The sequence below is a fragment of the Drosophila hydei genome, unplaced genomic scaffold (assembly GCF_003285905.1).
Source record: "Drosophila hydei strain 15085-1641.00,03,60 unplaced genomic scaffold, DhydRS2 tig00000215-arrow-arrow-pilon, whole genome shotgun sequence".
NCBI classification, from domain to species: domain Eukaryota; kingdom Metazoa; phylum Arthropoda; class Insecta; order Diptera; family Drosophilidae; genus Drosophila; species Drosophila hydei.
In genome coordinates this window covers 86063-104777 of record NW_022045687.1, presented here as the reverse complement: position 1 = coordinate 104777, position 18715 = coordinate 86063, and the positions used below count along the sequence as shown (strand labels likewise).

At 45.8% G+C, this 18715-nt stretch overlaps 1 protein-coding gene across 1 annotated transcript in view; it reads left to right on the top strand.

Moving 5' to 3' along the window:
- The window catches only part of LOC111598861 (teneurin-a), a 168811-nt gene extending 153358 nt beyond the window's left edge, over positions 1-15453 (top strand). The window contains exons 12-16 of the mRNA XM_023314305.2: positions 332-499; positions 592-784; positions 1532-2916; positions 5627-6141; positions 11245-15453. Coding sequence (XP_023170073.2) covers positions 332-499; positions 592-784; positions 1532-2916; positions 5627-6141; positions 11245-15128 — 6145 coding nt within the window. The 3' untranslated portion in view covers positions 15129-15453. The remainder of the gene's footprint in view (positions 1-331; positions 500-591; positions 785-1531; positions 2917-5626; positions 6142-11244) is intronic.
- The last annotated feature ends 3262 nt before the right edge of the window (positions 15454-18715 follow it).

Genomic DNA, 18715 nt, shown 5'->3' with positions numbered 1-18715 from the left:
CTGACTGAGGTCTTAACTTATGCTCTAGCAATTGTTGTCGCTGCCATCTGCTGTTGTTGTTGCTCAAGCAAAAATCCTAAAGTTTTTCAATTTCGACAAACAATTGAGGTATTATCTGCTCAGCGGGAGCTGCTCTAAATGGGCATTGGTATGGGGCTTGGTGCCCCGGATATTGTGGGCTATGGACTGCCTGTTTGCTCGTGCGTCAAACGCATCCAAAAACTTCATTAAAATATTAATTTGCATGTTTTGTGCCGTGAAATTTGATGTTGCACAAGTTTTTTTTTTATTCTATGTCTAACTCAAGCTCGCTTTCTCCCTCTCCTTGCAGGTTTGACGTTTTGGTTAATGGCGGCGGCGCTGTCACCTTACAATTCCAGCGTTCGCCCTTCCGCCCACTGACACGCACCGTTTTCGTGCCCTGGAATCGCATTGTGGTGCTGCCACCAGTCCAAATGCAGCTGAGCGACGACGACGAAACCACGAGTCGCAATATCAAGTAAGTGCTCAAGCCAAATCTCGTTACAGAACTCTTTAGTACAGATGGTCTATGTCGGTGTCTTAATGCCAATTTGATTGTCTCTTCCGCAGGGTGGCTCCATTGAATCCGGCGCTAACGTTCCTCAACTCGATACACTATCATACGGCGGACGAGGCGAACGATGCCAGCAAAGTGTGCATGGATCACGATCACGAGAAGCTCAAGCCGCAGCTGATTAGCACTTGGATGCCAAATGGCGTGGGCGCCATGCCCGGCAAGCGTGTCATCTTTGCCGAGACCCAGGTGACTATCCCCCTTTTACCTGCGCGCCATTTTGCTTGGCTCATCCTCTCTAATGCCGCTCCTAATTAGCGGGCCGTGCAGCGGGCAACAGCTGGACGCTGCGTAGTTTTAATTAATTTAAAGTTCGCCTTAATGACATTATAACTTTGCAACGCGCCAAGCACGAGCACACAATAATTCTGCACAGAAAGAGACAGAGACAGAGACAGGGCGAGAGGGAGAGGGAGAGGGAGAGTGCGGGTGCGGGTAAAGAGAGATGAGCATTACATTTAATTGCTGCATTACGCCGTGCGCTCCAGCTGTGCTCCGGCGAGCGAGCGAGCGAGCGAGCGACCTGACCGCAAGGCTAATAACTAACTCACTTAGAGGCAGCGACAATTATAGTGCTCTCAAAGGCCCACCCCGCTGCCCTGATTGCCTTCACCTAACTTTCCCTTTGACCTAGCTGTTCCTTTTCATGCTTTCGTCTTCTGCTTTTCGCTCTGGCAATCATTTTTGATTGCCTGCATTTTGCAGTCAATTTTGCAAGCATCCTGCAGCTTAATGCGTTGTTCAACACTGCACTTTAGTGTTACTCCGGCTCTCTCTTTTCCTCTCCTTCCCTCCCTCTCTCTATCTAAGTCACCTGCTTATACCTTTCACTCATTCTCTTATCATATCCCTCCCTCCCTCGCTGCTCAGACTTGATCAATGACTGTATCTAAAGGCACTTTCCAACACTAAACCATTTTGACTTCCCTTCCACAGATTGTCCAAGAGTCCATTCAAATACCCGGCTCGGATCTGCACCTCACATATCAATCGTCGCAAGCCTCTGGCTATTTGAGCATCGTGCGCATGCGCCTGACCTCGGAGGTAATACCCAAGACCCTCACCCACGTGCATGTGGGCGTGGAGATCGAGGGCGCACTGCATGTGAAGACCTACGAAGCCGACCCGAACTTGATACACACGTTCGCCTGGAACAAGCGCAACGTCTACAGGCAGAAGGTCTATGGCGTGACCATTGCTCGCATCTCCGTCGGCTATCAGCACAGCACTTGCCAGACTCCGGTTTGGATAACGCAAACGGCCAAGCTGCAGGGCTACGACGTGGACATCTCTGACATTGGCGGCTGGGGCCTGGATATACATCATCATTATAACTTCCACGAGGGCATACTGCAGAAGGGCGACGGCTCCACGCTGCACATGAAGGAATATCCTCGCACAGTCAAGGTCGTTATGGGCACGGGCCTGCAGCGTCCACTCAATTGTCCGGACTATTGCAACGGCGTGGCCAAGGATGCCAAATTGCTGACACCCATTGCCCTGGCCACCGGACCCGATGGCAGTCTCTATGTGGGCGACTTCAATCTGGTGCGCCGCATCACGCCCGACGGCAAAGTCTTTACCATACTCCAGCTGAGCGCTACGCAGGTCTCGTATCAGTACTATTTGGCCGTCTCTCCGGCTGATGGACATTTGTATATTTCGGATCCGGAACGGCATCAAATACTGCGGCTTCTACGACTCGAGAAGGTCAAGGATCCCAGCATTAACAGCGAGCCCGTTGTGGGCAGCGGTCAGCGCTGCATTCCCGGCGATGAGGGCAACTGCGGCGACGGCGGTCCGGCCTTGCAGGCGCGTCTCTCCCATCCCAAGGGCCTGGCCATTGCCGCCGATCGCACCATGTACATTGCCGATGGCACCAACATACGCGCCGTGGACCCCAAGGGCGTCATTCATACGCTCATTGGCCACCACGGGCATCACAATCATTGGAGTCCGGCGCCCTGCTCGGGCACCCTGATGGCCAATCAGGCGCAGCTGCAGTGGCCCACAGGTCTGGCACTCAGTCCACTCGACGGTTCGCTGCATTTCATCGACGATCGCCTCGTCCTGCGTCTCACGTCCGACATGAAGATACGCGTCGTGGCTGGCACTCCGTTGCACTGCAGCAACAATAACCAGGACAATCGCGTCAACAAGACGGCCACGGATAATGTGCTCGGCACAGTGCTGGCCATGGCCTTCTCGCCCTTTGGCGATCTCTACATAGCGGACAGCGATTCGAGGCGCATCAACTCGATACGCGTCGTCGATACAGCTGGCAATATGCGTTACTTTGCTGGCAAGCAGGAGGGCACCGGGTAAGTAATCAATGCAGAGTGAGCTGCCTGACCGCCGCCCCCTTTCAACTCGATACTGCGGGCTGGGGGTCGTTGGGGACGCGCAACTTGTTTATGCGCATATTTGACCCAATTATCTGACGGTTCGAACGCTTTTTGGCTATTTGCATTTTGCCAAAAAGCGATATCTCTAGAGGGGCATAAATAAAAACCGACATGCGCTAAACATGGACGCGTCGACAGATAGATGCACTAAAGTCGGACTCTAGGAAAAGGCGATATATGTCGAAAGTAGGAAAGAAACTTGAGCTTATTGTCAGTTCAATAAGGTGAGAGAGAAAGTTATAAAGTATCAAAGTTGGAGGCAAATAAGTTAAGTCTACCAGCTGAATTGTAGGCTAAGACGCGATATCGATTTGTTATCGATTTTTGCACTTAAATTTTTGTTTAGGCAAGAAAAACAGAATTAAAAATTCAGTTCCTTCAGCTCAAATTAAGCATCGGTTAGTAGAATAGGCCATTGCCTTTGGCAAGCACAGTCTCTAGTCGTGTACTCCCGCTAGCCAACTAGATGGCCAACAGGGTATACATATTTTTGAGCTGCACTTGCATAAAATTTGCTGCAAGTGCAACCAAAACTCGGGCAATAAATGTCAATGCAGCTAGGCTAGTGCTGCATATATAGATGTGTGTTTGTGTGTGTGTGTTTGTGTTTGTGTGTGTATGCGCATTTGAAGCCAATCGATAGATGTTCCGCACAGCTTACTTTATTTGACTTGATTAAATCTTCTTTAAAGCATCAAAAACAGTGACCAAAAAATTAATTGGAATTTTGACAGTTGGGAATTGTTGGCCATGCGTGTGTGTGTGTGTGTGTGTGTTGGTGTGTGTGTAAGTGTATTAGTGCCACATTGCCATTGAGCATATTTGCATTTTGTGCTGCTGCATGCAGCCACCACACGCAGTGTTGGCAAATGCATTGAATTCAATTCAATCGAATTGGCAAGTGGAAAGCAGCTCGAGCGCCTCGCAAAATGAAATGATTTCTGATTAAACAGTGTTGCAAACTGCTTGAAAATTAACGAGTGGCTAGCTAAGCCAACAGCACAATTGAAGTTGCAATTGAAAACAAGTGAGCTGTGCTGTAAAGCGCTGCAAAGAAAGTGTTGAACAATGCATATTTATCGAGCTGCAAATGAGTTAAAAATAAATAAAAATATTTGGACAAACTGCATTTGAAGCAAGTGCTGAGAAAAGTTTGCTAAACTTACTTTGAGCGCAAATGGAAAGTGTTGGAAAATGCAACCAGTTGGATTTCAGTGTTGAATAACTCAAACTACAAGGGAATTCAAAACATTTCCAAAGAATGAACTAGAAAAAACTATGACAAATGTAAAATGGAATTTGTGACTGCATGAGTAATAATAAAACAGTGTTGATTAACTTTTTAAAATGAAGTCGAAATAAGCAAACAATTTGTGTAAGCTGCATATTAGATGAGAGTTGTATTGTGGGAGCAGAAAGCTGCGTAAAAAACATACAAGAAGCGAAAGAAAACAGTGTTGTAAAACGCTTTGACACTCAATTATGAAGCAAGTAGGCAACAAAGAGAACTAACTGAACAGTGTTAAGAAGTGAAATGGCTGTCTCTTGAAGGGAAATATCGATGAAGAGAGAGAAAAGAGCAAGAAAGAGAGAGAAGTCTGTGAAGCGAGAGCTATTCGAACTGAAATTTGAATTTGAATGTATTTCAAGCTCTCCATTGTGGGTCTTTTCTCCCTCTCTCTCTCGCTTATACTCTCTCCCGCTCTCCCTCCGCACAAAATTAAACAAAGTAAACTAATTAATTTGTTTCGCTGATTAGTTTGCGGCTGCCCAGAGCCACGCAGTAGGTGCAGCATGGCAAGGTTGGGTGCATGCCATAAATGTGGCATATTTCACACACACACACACACATATACACACACAGCAAGGCACACAACTATGTGCAACTTTATGCAGCTGGCAGTTTATTTAATCTAATAGAATTCTATTCCGACGCTTGTTTTGATGGACAGACCGATCGAGGGGCGGCGAGGGGGGCGCGTGAGCCACTGTATGGAATTAAGGGGTTCAGCTATTGTAAAGCAGCTGCTGCTGTTGGCCCTTTCTTTTTAAAATGGGGGCGTGGCTGGCACAGACGTGGCAAAAGTAATTAGCAGACACCGCAAACGGCGGCCGTAGCCAGCGACAGAAACTATAAATCAACCTTTTTATTTAGTAGCTACTGCACGAAGCAGCCAGCAGCAGCGAGGGCGTTCATTTCAAGTGGGCGTGGCCGGAGCGCGATAAGCGAGCACGACAGAAGAGCAAGCGCTGGGGCGAGTGGGGTCAGGTTTGCGTTGTCTGCACTTTACTTTAAAATGTTTATCGAACAAACAATGTCATCATAAATACGCGTCGGGTTACAAAGCGCCTCGGCCAGCCAGCAAGCAGCTAGCACCACCCTGAGCACCACACGCTGTGTGTCCCTGTGTCTGTGTTCCGGCTGCGGGGCGTGGCAGCGACATGTAAACGATGCCTGTGCCACAGATAACGGCGGTTGGGTGAATGGACGACTGTTTGTGTGGGTGGCTGGGTGGTTGGGCGGTTGGGTGGTTGGGTGGTTGGCTTAAGGCTCTAAGCATTTCCTGTTACATTACTAACGCTCTCGCAATGCTCTCGGCATCTCTTGTTCTTCGTTTTACCACAGCACTCAGACCTGCGACTGTGCAATTGGAAATGGCAGCAATGGCTCCGCGGCCACCGGACTGGGCGTGGCCAATGGAGGCGCGTACTCAACGACCGTGAATCCGACACGCAATAATGGCGGCACGACGCCAACGACACCAGCTGGCGGAAACGGAAATAATGGCAGCTCAGCCGCTGGCAGAGCCGGCAGCAGCGGCAGCGGCGCGGGCGTCTTGAACAGCAGCGGCGCTTGCGTCTGCCCCGGCGGCAGCATCTCCGGCAGCAACTCGGGCACACTTGCCGGCATTGTGGCCGGCGGCAGCCTAATGTCCACCGGCCCAACCACAACCACAACTGTGCTGCTGGGCGCCAAGACAACAGCTGGCGGCGCCGGCTCCAATCTGGGCCTGGGCGCCACCCTCAACGACGACGGCACCCTCAGCAACGCCGAGACGCTGCTATCCTCCAATGCCCGCTTCCAGGCCATCTCGGCCATAGCGGTTGCCCAGGACGGTGTCATCAATGTGGCCGATCAAGGTGAGTACATTAATTCCACTAAGAGAGAATCTTGATGCTGGATGTCAAATTAAATAGTTCAGCCTGGCTGCAATTAGAGGAAAAGTAAGTGGAAGCAGCAGTTAAGAGTTGACAAAGTGAATAGATAAGTTAGAGGCAAGCCTCAAGCTAAGCGGCAGCAGCAGAAAGAAGCTTAGTCTTGAGCGAGAAGCTCGCAAGTAAGCACAATCAAAGCAAGGAGATGAACTAGCTAACGGAATGAATAGCTGTTTGAATACATAAATAGAAGCAAACGATAAGCTGTGTAGAAGGGAGAAGCATTTAAGAACAAATAAGTGAGAAGCGAGCAGCATTGTAATAAGTGCTTTAGACTGGTAATCGAACTGCAATCGCAAAAGATTTATAATATAAATGCCAGCTCACCTCAATGCTTCTCGCTTCAGTTAATGATAAATAAATAATGAATAAAATCATTAAAAAAAGTTGTAAATTTCCAAGTGAATATCGAACGCAATTGACCGCAAAGGCAATGTAGATGTAATCAGTTAGCGTGTTGAATAATCGCAGCTAATAAACGCAGACGCGAATTCATTTGCTAGATGTCAATTCCAAATGAATACATTCAATTATTCGAATGAATATTCATGCAGCACTTAGCGCACGCACTCTAAGTGGGGCATGTGTGGCGCGTGCCCGCCTCCTCCATGGCAGCTGGGCATCCGTCTGCCATGTTCTCTAAATCGAAATTTGTCAACTGCAAATAATATACACACACACACACCCAGTCACACACACACGCACACACACACACACTTTTGGAAAATGTTACATTTCCTTTTTGCCAAATTTAGATCGTATTTTATTTTCTTTCACTTGCTTTTGCCAGTGATTTTTCAAGCTGTGTTATCAATATGAAAAGAAAAAGAATCAGAGAAGCAGTGACAAGAGAGAGAGAGACAGAGAGAGGGAGCGTGAGATAGAGGGAGACAGGTAGCATTTGTTAAAAGCGGAAGTGAAATTTGCGACATATTGCAAAACACAAAACGCAACAACAACAACACGGGCTGTACAACAATGACAATAATAATAATAATAATGACAACAACAACAACAACAACAACAACTGGAAGCAGTTGTCACAGCTGTGGTTGTTGTTGTCGCTGTAATTGGCCATTATGGCAAAAGCATTGAGCGGGAAATGAAATGTAGAAGTGTACGTAGCTGCTAGGGTAGGAGAAAGAGTGAGAGGGAGAGGGGGAGGGGGATGGGGAGGGGTAGGGGGAGAAAATGAGTGCTGGGGAGCTGTAGCCAGCGGGAGCAACCGTCAAGCGAAGAAGAAATAAAAAGCGAAACCAATTTCCGTCACAATTCGAACGAGGACAAATTAGGACGAAATACACACACCCAAGAACACACACACACACACCTACACAGCAGGTAGACGAAGAGGAAGCTTAAACAAAATGGCCGCCAATAAATAAGATGAAGCCCAAAGTGCTGGCAGAGCCAAAGAGCCGAAAAGCAAAAGCTCAAAAAACAACAAGAAAAGCGGCAGACCAAGAGAGCTGGCGGGCAGGGGGTAGAGCTGTGGTAGCTGGATCAAGTGGGTCGGTCGAGTGGGTGGGTTGGCAAGGTATAAATTTGAGTGCATTAACAAAACGTAATTTGATAAGACCAAAAATGTAATTAATAAATTTCGACAATGGGCCCAGACGAGCCGTGGCAGAGCAGCTAAAGCGACGCGACGCTAACGATGTGCACTGCACACGGCAACAGGAGCAAAAAAAAAAAAAAAAAAAAAAAAAAAAAACAAAAAAAATATGAGGAAAAGGGGTGGCTGGCGAGGGGCTGTGGACGCTTGACAACGCAAAACAAATTAATGAAGGGCAGGGCGCAGCATAGAAAGAAGCAGCAGCAAAAGTAAAAGTAGAAATAAATAGAAGAAGAAGCAGCAGCCGTGGAAAGCAAATCAATGACTATAATTAATCAAGTTTTAGTCGCGTCGGAAGTGGAAAGACAGAGTCTCCCCACGTGTGAGTGATTGCCCGGAGGGCAGACTGAGGAAAGTAGCTGTAGGTTCTGTGGACCGGGGCGCTTTGGCTTTGGCCAAAAGCGAAAAAGTGAAAATCAATCTTATTACCTACGCGGCGAATTGGCGCTTGTAATGCGAAACGAAAGCAAAACCTCGAACCAAGCCAAAGACCCAGCCCATCCTCAGCTGAAAGCTGTGAGCGTGCATTAATCAAAAGCGCAATGTGTGTGTGTGTGTGGGTGTGTGTGTGTGTAGAAGACACTCGGTAGTAAAATATGCTGAGGGTGGGGCAAGAGTTGGGGGCTTCGTTAGCCCGAGCCAAACGTAAATAAGCTTCATTAAAAGCTTATAGCTTAAGTGCCAATGCAAGAAGCTACACTGAGCGAAAAAGCTAATCTATGTAGCATATTACATGGCTTCCATATTTTATGCGAGTGGCAATTAGCAACTATATATATATTAAAAACTTTCTCTTACATTTAGCAATAAATAGTTTCAAGTTAGTTGAGTATTTCGCCAAGTGTAGCCGTGTGTGTTGCGTTGCTAGCTTAGACAGAGCAGAGCAGAGCAGCATTGGCTTAGACGCTGAGAATTGGAGCAAATGACAAGGCAAAAGCTGATCAATGGGCGAGCTGGCAACACTGAACAACTAGGGGTAACTGGGAATAATCAGAAAAGTTGTAACCTAAACTCATTAATCGCACACACACAGAGAGAGAGGGAGAGGGAGAGGGCGTCGATACTTGGCCTGTAATTAAAAAGAAAAACTCATTAAAATTGAGTTTCATAAGCTATACAAAGTTTAAATGAGCAACTATGGCAAAGGTGGCAACTCTGCTCAGCTAACCATATATGCTGTTTGAAAGCCAACTATTTGATAACTTTTGCCAGCGCAGAGACTGCTTTCACCCACCCACTCTATATATATATATATATATCTAGCTCTCTTCGTTCAAACTCCTCGAAATTCAACAGTTTCTCCCCGTGCAGCATTCGTAACTCTGATTTCTTGACATAAAAAGCGTAATTCCCTTAATTTTGCGCACTTTTTGCTGTCTCCTCTTTGTGCTGCATTCGTAAACGTTTCGCCATCCACGCTGCATTCTAATTTGAATGGGACTAACTAACTGTAACTAAGTAACTAGAACTTACCCTTAGCAGAGCTCAGAGTTGCACAGTAAGCACAAAGCGAAGAAGCGTGGAGGAGCTCGGGAGACAGATAGCTGTATCGGGGCGCGCGTGGGAGAGAAAATGCATTTAAATTCCATTTGAATGAATATTGGCAACACTTGTGCGCTGTCACATATGCCAGCTAGAAAAACAGCTTAAAATCAGTGAAGCTGAACGAGTGAGCGACTGAACGACAAACCGATAGACCAATAGACCCACAAAAACCGATACATGCTGAGCATGTGGGCGTGAACACAAAACCCCTTTTCGCAGCGAACAAAGCGGGAGAGAGAGGGAGAGAGGGAGAGTGGAAGAGTGGGAGCAGTACCGAGGCGACTGACTGGCAGCCAGCCCTTTGGCACAGCGACGAGCACAAACAAGTTGTTCACTTTATGGGGTCATTACCATTACATTACATTACATTATACATACACACACACATGCACATATGTGCCAGGGGGTAGGTGGTTGGATGGCTGGGGGCGCACCCTCGCAACCTCCAGTGGAGCGAATTGCATTGCATTGAAATTCGCTCAATCGTTGACGCCACAGCATTTGGCGCTCTGCCAATGTCCTGCGTCCTGAAAATCCAGCCACGCCCACTCGGCGGCCCCCATACGTAGCTGCTGTTTTTGCTTTGCCCGCAAACATGGAAAACTTGTCCCAAATTGTGACCCCAAAATGGATACTCAGCCAACTGTTTGGCTCTTCTTCTAGCGCGCTGGGTAAATGAACTGTAACGCAATCAAATCAACACCGACAACAACAGCAACAAACAACACAAACAACGTCTTAAATATTTTATTGTCATATGCGAGCGATTATCATTTTAATGTGAATGCGAATGGGAATGGCAATGGCAATGGGAATGGGAATGGCAAAGAGTGAGTGTTGGATAACGAAAGCCGAAACTCCAATACACTTGAAGACATGCCTTGTTAGAAAACTTGAAGATATCTAATATATATATATATATATATATAAATGATTGAAGAGGTCCATGAGACAACAGGGCAGAGAACTCATTACTTTTAAAATAGTTTCTATATATATATAGAGATATAGGTGGGCGTTATGAAACAGAGTACAGTTGCTGTCAGCAGTAATGGAAGCAACTGCAGCTACTTATTTCTAACATGCTGTCTACGTCTCTGTCTGTCAGTGTTGTCAACTGTTGTCGTCGCTGTTTGTCATGCAAAGCTGGCAAAAACAAGCAAATTTATGCAAATCCAAAGCGATTTACCAACACTAACTTAAAATGTAACGCAACACAGGCAAAAGCAACAGCAACAGCAGCAGCAACAACTGTGGAACAACAGCCAGCAAATTGCACAAAAATACTTAAGGCAGGCAGACACTCGTCTCGCTCTCGCTCGCCCTCACTCGCTCTCACATTTTGTTACTTTTTTTTTTTTTTTTGGTGCACAGATTTTAAAACTTGCAACGTTCTATGGGCAGACGAACTGAGTTGAAGGGTCTGTAAAAGCAAACAGCTGCAAGAAGTTGGCGTTTAGCTTAAGCAAATGCAGTCACAAGAAAGAGAGAGAGAGGGAGATGTAGAGAGAGTGAGATAGAGAGAGACGGCCCACAATAGCAAGGCGCATTTAATGACCATTTTGAAAGATATTTTATGTTTCACAAATACTGGCTTGCAAACCATAAAGTACAACAGCATAGTCAGCCGTAAAGCTAGAGCATTGCATCCATAGGGTTTCATGGCTGAGACCAGCTGCCATAAGGCCAAAAGCTAACATATTTGGTATATCATTTCATATAAATAATGATTGAGAGCAGCAATGTTTTCAGCTAGGGTATCTACTGATAGATAGACTAGGTATATAGCTTGCTCAATGATGTCTATGCCAGGATCTATCCACTCAAGTCTCTAAATAACAAAATCCCTTTACCTTCTCCGCTTGCAGGCTCTCTCCATGTACTCGCCTTGGAGCACTATTTGCCCTCGCACGATGAGAACGGCGAGTTCCATATACCATTCCCGCCGTCGAGCGAGATCTATGTGTTCAATCGTTACGGTCAGCATGTGGCCACCAAGGATCTGACATCGGGCAAGACACGCTACAGTTTCCTCTACTCGAAGAACACGAGCTTTGGCCGACTATCGACCGTCACGGACGCCTCGGGCAACAAGATACAGTTCTTGCGTGACTATAGCAATGTGGTTAGCTCCATTGAGAATACACAGGATCACAAGTCGGAGATACAGATCAATGGCATCGGCATCATGACCAAGCTGAGCGAGAAGGGACGTCAGGAGATCGAGCTGGACTATGATAGCAATACGGGTCTACTCAACTCACGCTCCTCGGGCGGTGAGACGTACATCTACCAGTACGATGAATTTGGCCGTGTCACGGGCATGATACTGCCCAGTGGCGAGATCGTGCGCATCACCTCTCAGCTGGCGGACAACAAGGGACTGACAATTTATGTGCACGCCTCCGTCGAATCGCTGTTCTCCAGGGAGCGCATGTCCGGCGCAGGCGGCTCTGGCGAGAGCAATGCCAACGAGCTGCTCGTGTTGGGTGGCGTTCGTTCCACGTTCCTGAAGCGCGGACGCGCCCACGCCGATGCCGAACTGAAGGCCAACAATACGCTGGTTATACATGGCGCCAATGGAGTTGTCGTGGAGGCTTCGGCCGTGGCGCGACATCCCCTGCTAGAGGCTGCGCTGCCAGTTGAGGCGGAAATGTTGGCCATGTGGTCGCATCAGAGCGTCACCATGGGCGATGGTCTAACCAATTCCATGTACTCCGTTTACAATCTGGTCGGCGATGTGCGCAATCCGCAGCAGACGCTGAATCGCGAGATTTGGGTGAATCAGTCGCGTGTTATTGGCGTCGAGTTCGATCAGTTCACCAATCGAGAGACGTTCTACGATGCGAATCGCACGCCCATATTGATTGTGGCCTATGATCAGTCCGGTTTGCCGAAATCTTATTATCCGACGAACGGATATCCTGTGAATATCACCTACGATCGCTTCAATCGTGTCGAGGGCTGGGCCTGGGGTCCGGCAGAGCTCAAGTACAGCTACGACCGCCATGGCTTGCTCTCGGAGATCACCTCACAGCAGGACGGCATCATCAGCTTCGTGTACAACGACTGGAACCTTGTCTCCGAGATCGGCTTGGCCAGCCAGCGAAAGTTTGTGCTGCAGTACGACGATGCTGGCGGCTTGCGGCATGTCGTCCTGCCGTCGGGCACACGTCACAGCTTCAGCATGCAGACATCCATTGGCTTCATACGTTGCACCTATACGCCGCCAGGCAGCACGCGCGCCTATCTGCAGCACTACAGCCATGCGGGCGCCTTGCTTCAGACCATATTGCCCGGCGATGGAGCGCGAATTGTCTATCGCTACAATGCCGCCGGTCAGCTGACGGAGGTGGTGCACGGCGACGGGCGCAGCGAGTTCCAGTACAATGATGCCACTGGCATGCCCAGCACCGTGTCGCATGCAGAACGCGAGCTGGAGTACCGCTGGGACTTTGAGTATGCGGCCGGACTATTGACCGAGGAGCGCATCGACTATGTGGCCAAGACGGGGCTGAGCAATGCCAAGTTCAGCTATGAATATGACAGCCAGCTGCGCGTGGTGGCGCTTCAGGGACGCATTGGCGGCCAGAGCTTGCCGAGCCAGGCGTACGCCTACGACAGACGCACCGGACAGCCCAGCCTGATTGGCCAGTTCAAGTTCACGCGTCCAGCTTTGAATCAGACCCAACTGCACGATGGCACCGCCGGCTTTACGCGCACCGTCGACGGCCGCTTCCAGACGCAGTGCATGGCCCTCTCCATACACCGCCTGGAGGTATTCCGCATGGAGTTCACCTATGGCGTGCACGGACGCATTTCCCAGACACGCACCTACACCCGCAACATGGCAGTCAACAGCTACACGAATGTGAAGAACTATACGTGGGACTGCGATGGGCAGCTGGTGGGCGTCGAGGCGCAGGAGCCCTGGGGCTTCCGCTATGACGACAATGGTAATCTGTTATCCTTGACATATCGCGGCAACACCATACCCATGGAGTACAATGCCCAGGATCGTATTGTCAAGTTCGGCGAGGGCCAGTACAAGTACGATGCCAGAGGCTTGGTCGCACAGAATGCGAGGGAGGAGCGCTTCCACTACAATACCCAGGGGCTGTTGGTGCGCGCCTCGAAGCGTGGACGCTTCGATGTCAGATACTACTATGACCATCTGAAGCGCCTGACTACCCGCAAGGATAACTTTGGCAATGTCACCCAGTTCTTCTATACGAATCAGCAGCGTCCCTATGAGGTCTCGCAGATCTATTCGCCGCGCGATGGCAAGCTAATGTCGCTGACCTACGACGATGTGGGCCATTTGATCTATGCGCAGGTTTACAGGCACAAGTACTATGTGGCCACGGACCAGAGCGGCACGCCGCTGATGCTGTTCAATCAGTACGGCGAGGGCATTAGGGAGATAATGCGTTCGCCCTTCGGTCACATCGTCTACGACTCCAATCCGTATTTGTATTTGCCCATCGATTTCTGTGGCGGCATTTTGGACCAGGTGACAACGCTGGTGCACATGGGCGATGGACGGGTCTATGATCCATTGATTGGCCAGTGGATGTCACCCGATTGGCAGCGAGTCGCTGAACGCATCATTACGCCCACTCGCCTCCACTTGTATCGCTTCAATGGCAACGATCCAATCAATGTGGGCCAGGAGCGTCATTATCCCGCCGACTTTGCCAGCTGGCTGCGTACTCTTGGCTACAACGTTGGCAACCTAATGCCGCAGCTGGCCAAGGACTTGTGGCAGCCGCCAGCGCTGTGGGGTCGCCCGCCAACCAATCCAATTGCCCTAAACATGCGCCGTCCCTTCGACAATATACCCACCATGGCCGTCGAGAGCGGCTTCCTGGCACATCTCAACGTTCGCCGCATGTCCGACTTTGAGCAGCTGTCGGCGCCACCGCGTTCCGCCCTGAAGTGCGATGTTATGGATCCGTCGCCGAGGATCATCGGCTCCGATACGGAACCGCCGTTTGGCAAGGGTATTGTCGTTTCGCGCACCGCTGACGGCCAGGCGATCGTGTCCAGTGTGCCGGCAGCGAACGCCATCTATCGGGATGTCTATACGAGCGTGTTCAATCGCTCCAAGCTGCTGCCGTTCACCTTTGTGGTGCACAATGCACAACAGGACTCGTTCTTCTTTGTCAAGGAGGATGCGTGGCGCGCCAGCGAGGACCGGCAGCAGCTGAAGCGTCTGCAGGGTCAGGTCAACACCACCTTCCATGAGATCACACGCGAGTCGACGCCAGCCGGCTCAGCTGGGGCAGCAGCCGGTGGTGCCGCTGCTGGCAGCTCATCGGGCGGCAATTACTTGGATGTTAAGATCCATGGCGCGCATGCGATTATCAATTTGAGATACGGCACCACCGTGGCCAAGGAGCAGCAGCGTCTGATGCATCACGCCAAGTTGACGGCGGTGCGCAAGGCTTGGCATCGCGAGAAGGAGGCACTACGCAGCGGCCTCACCACAGCACTCGAGTGGACACAGCAGGAGAGCGACGAGATCCTCAAGCAGAGCTATGCCAACAACTATGAGGGTGAGTATATACACGATGTCGCTCTCTATCCGGAGCTCGCCGAGGATCCCTACAACATCAAGTTCGTGAAGAAGAAGGGCGCTACTGGCGGCGCGGCCGGCGTCTCCAATACCCAGCGGCGAAGGCGAAGTCTTAACTGGTCCACGGACGAGCACGATGCGACGGCGGATGCAGAGCCGCCTGTCGCGTGTTAGCTCCTGGAAACCCCCCAAAAACGAAACAACACAAGGAAAGCCCACTAAATATAATTAAATATTTATAACTATCATAAATACGAGTATTATAGCCACGGGGTTAGCAAAGGAACGGATACAGAGACCGAGACAGAGGTAAAGCAGAGTTAAAGCAAACGAAAGTGGAGCATGGAGAGAAGGCGCAACTGTACTAAATACTAAATAATAGGCCTACAGAATTAAATATATACAAATATATATGTTACTCAATTCATTTTTTTTAAGTCCAAGCTAAAAACAATTTTTTTTATTATTATTAATCGTTAGAGACTAGAAATGCGACAGAGCAAATGCATAAAACGTAAAGGATAAATAATATATGGCATGCCATTAGCGCTATAACATATATAAAGATACAAATATATATGTGTGTATGTGTCTGTGTGAGTGTGTAGATGTATATGTGTGCGTGTGTCTATATAGCATGCTATACATATATATATATACTCATATATAAGCATACGACAGTTCTTACCTTTAGATATATATATATACGAGTATAAATAAATATATATATATATATATATATATATATATATGCATGTGCATATACACCAACACACAAACAATAAACAACTTGAAGCAGCCTAGCATGATATAGGGCATAGACCTATCGAATAATACGAGTGGAAAACGCATAGAAAAAGAAGAGATGGAATTTTTTTTTTTTTTGTTATATAATCTTGGTACTCGAGCTTTTTGAGACTGGCATAGTTTTAAACGAAATCAAGCAAAACACAGATACACACACAAGCACACACACACACACACACATATATATACAGAGCAAAAATTGAGCGAAAGTCGAGACGAACATATGCTACGTGTCCCATAAGTAAATACTATATGTGTACACATACATGCATATATATATATATATATATATATATATATATATATATATATATATATAGACATACATATATATATGCATAAATATATATATATTCCATAATAAGTGTATATAAATATATTTAAATATTTAAAAAAAGAAATGCAAGTTAGTTTTAGGCGTCGTCGCAGCTGTAGCTAATCTAAGCCAAGTTTAGACCAAACACAGAGAAAGAGACAGACAGAGGAGCTAGAGACGGAGACAGCGATAAGGTATGGAACACAAGCTCATGCTATATATGCATGCATATGTAGCCCAACTTCGTATAGGAGAGGAAAATGCAAGAAAGTAAAACATAAAAGAATATTCAACTAAAATATAGATATAAATATATATTAAACATATATATGCGCCATAACTATAACTGTAATTGTAACTGTAAAACGACGCCGCCAATAAAACAGGCCAAGCAAAATTGTTAAAATGAAAATCCAATTTTAAACTCCAAATTTAGCTTTTACAAAACAAAACAAAAATCATTTTAATAATTTTTTTAAATTATTTTTTACGCTTACATTTAATTAATTTATTATTGCGAGGAGTATTAAACTAATTAAAAAACAAATATTTATACATACGCATTGATTATAAATTTACATAAATCCTTTTTTTTTGCATCCTAAACTAAACTTTAGCCTTACAAATTATGATATGTAAAATGTTTTGTTATTATTTTTAAGTTTTGCGAGTAAAAAGAAAAAACAACACGAGCAAAAATAATAAAGAGAAATGCGAAATAAATAAAACTTAAAATTTAAAAAGAAAACATTCACAAAAGAAAATAAAAAGAAACAGTATTAAGTAGCGGGAATACCCATGCTAAATTCCAGAGAAAAAAAGAACAATATTCAGTCGAGATTCGTTTTCCGCCTTTCGGTTCACAGTGCAGTTGGTTCATTTTCTCCGTCCAAAGCTTCGAAGACAGACATCAACACGAGTTTGAGTTTTCACTTGAATTGCGATTTCAGTTTGGCAAGAATTTTGCGTTCTTTGATGAATTGGTGCTTATCGAATTTATTGCAAGAACTACTTAGAATAAACTATTGTAAAAATAATATACGAAATACGAATAAAGAATGTTTTTTTTTTTTCTTGATCTTTTAGCGCTTAAGTCAGGCAGAGAGAAAGCGAAATATAGTTTTGGCATAGAGAAAACTAAAATGGAAAAAGAAAATAGAAAAAGAAAAATTGCTGAATTAGTTGCAAAAGCAAAAACCCAAAAATAATAAGAAAATTTTTTAAAAATTTTGCAAACGTGGCCAAAAAACCAAATGAAAACAAAAGATGAAATGAAATTAAGAAAATAAATATAAAAATGGGCGAAACAGAAAACTAATACTAACGATAGCCTATAGCCGATAGCCGATAGTCGATAGCCGATAGCCGATAGACGATAGCCGATAGATGATAAACGATAAACGATAGCCGTTAGTCAATAGACGTTAGTCAATAACGATAACGATAACACGTTTAGTTTGTACTCATTAATGGAACTTGGCAAACACCGCACCCGACCTAAGCAACTGCTTACTTGATACATTGACATATATGTGTACGTGTGTCTGTATATGTATGTAGAGTGCAGCGCAATGCATGCGCCCGTGTATGTGTGCGTTGGGGTCGTGTGTGTGTGTGCCACGCCTACATGCATACATACATATTTAGCATACATAGCGTTATATCAAAAGCTTCAGCTACATAAATATAGTCGTAGGTACAGTCACGTCGCGACAGCCCTAATGCAGCTCAGCATAGAAGATCCGCGATTTTTTTTCTCGTCTGTAAGTGTAAATACTATAATGAAAAACTAATGAACTAGCAAACCAGTGTTGTATAACGCATACGAGTATATAGCATCGTACATTGTTTTTTTTTTGTTATTGTTTCAACTGTTCTGTGGCTTTTCTTGTCGCTCGCGCCTATAAAAATAAAATTTATATATATACCTAAATGTAAATGTAAAAAAAAACAAAAACGAAATGAAAATATATATATACACACACATATATATCTATATATGTATATGTAACGACTAAAAAAATACCAATTGGTATTTTTGGTATTTATCTGGTATGTATTTTGTGTGTACTGTACTTTGAACACGTTTTACTTTGTTTTCTCGATTCGGGTTTCTTTTGTTAATTGGCAAACCAAAAAACAATTTGACAAACAAAATAAAGAGCAGGAGTCAGTTACCTATTAGAATTTGGCAAGCGTTAAACAACCAACAAAACAAAACATGGCAAAAAGCTAAAAAAACATTAAAAATTGCTTCAAAAGCAACAAAATACTAAAAATACTAAAGCAAAACAAAAAAGGAGCCAAAAAAAAAAACAAAGAACTATGAGCTGAATTGCACACTAAAAAACATTAGAGCAAAGCATAAAATGGCTTAAGTAAAAAGAAAAAAACTAAAAAAAAATATTTATATGTACATAAAATGATATTTTAGTATATTTATGTTAGAGCGCCGTCAAATAAAAAATACAGGCAAAGTCAAGCAGAAAACACAACAAAAAAATACATAAAAAATACATAAAAAATACTTAGCAAATAAAGAAACAGGGAAACAATTGAGATAAACAAAAAAATTAACATTTAAACGTTTTGCACAGAACAACAAAGGATACAAAACACACACTGCCACACACACTCA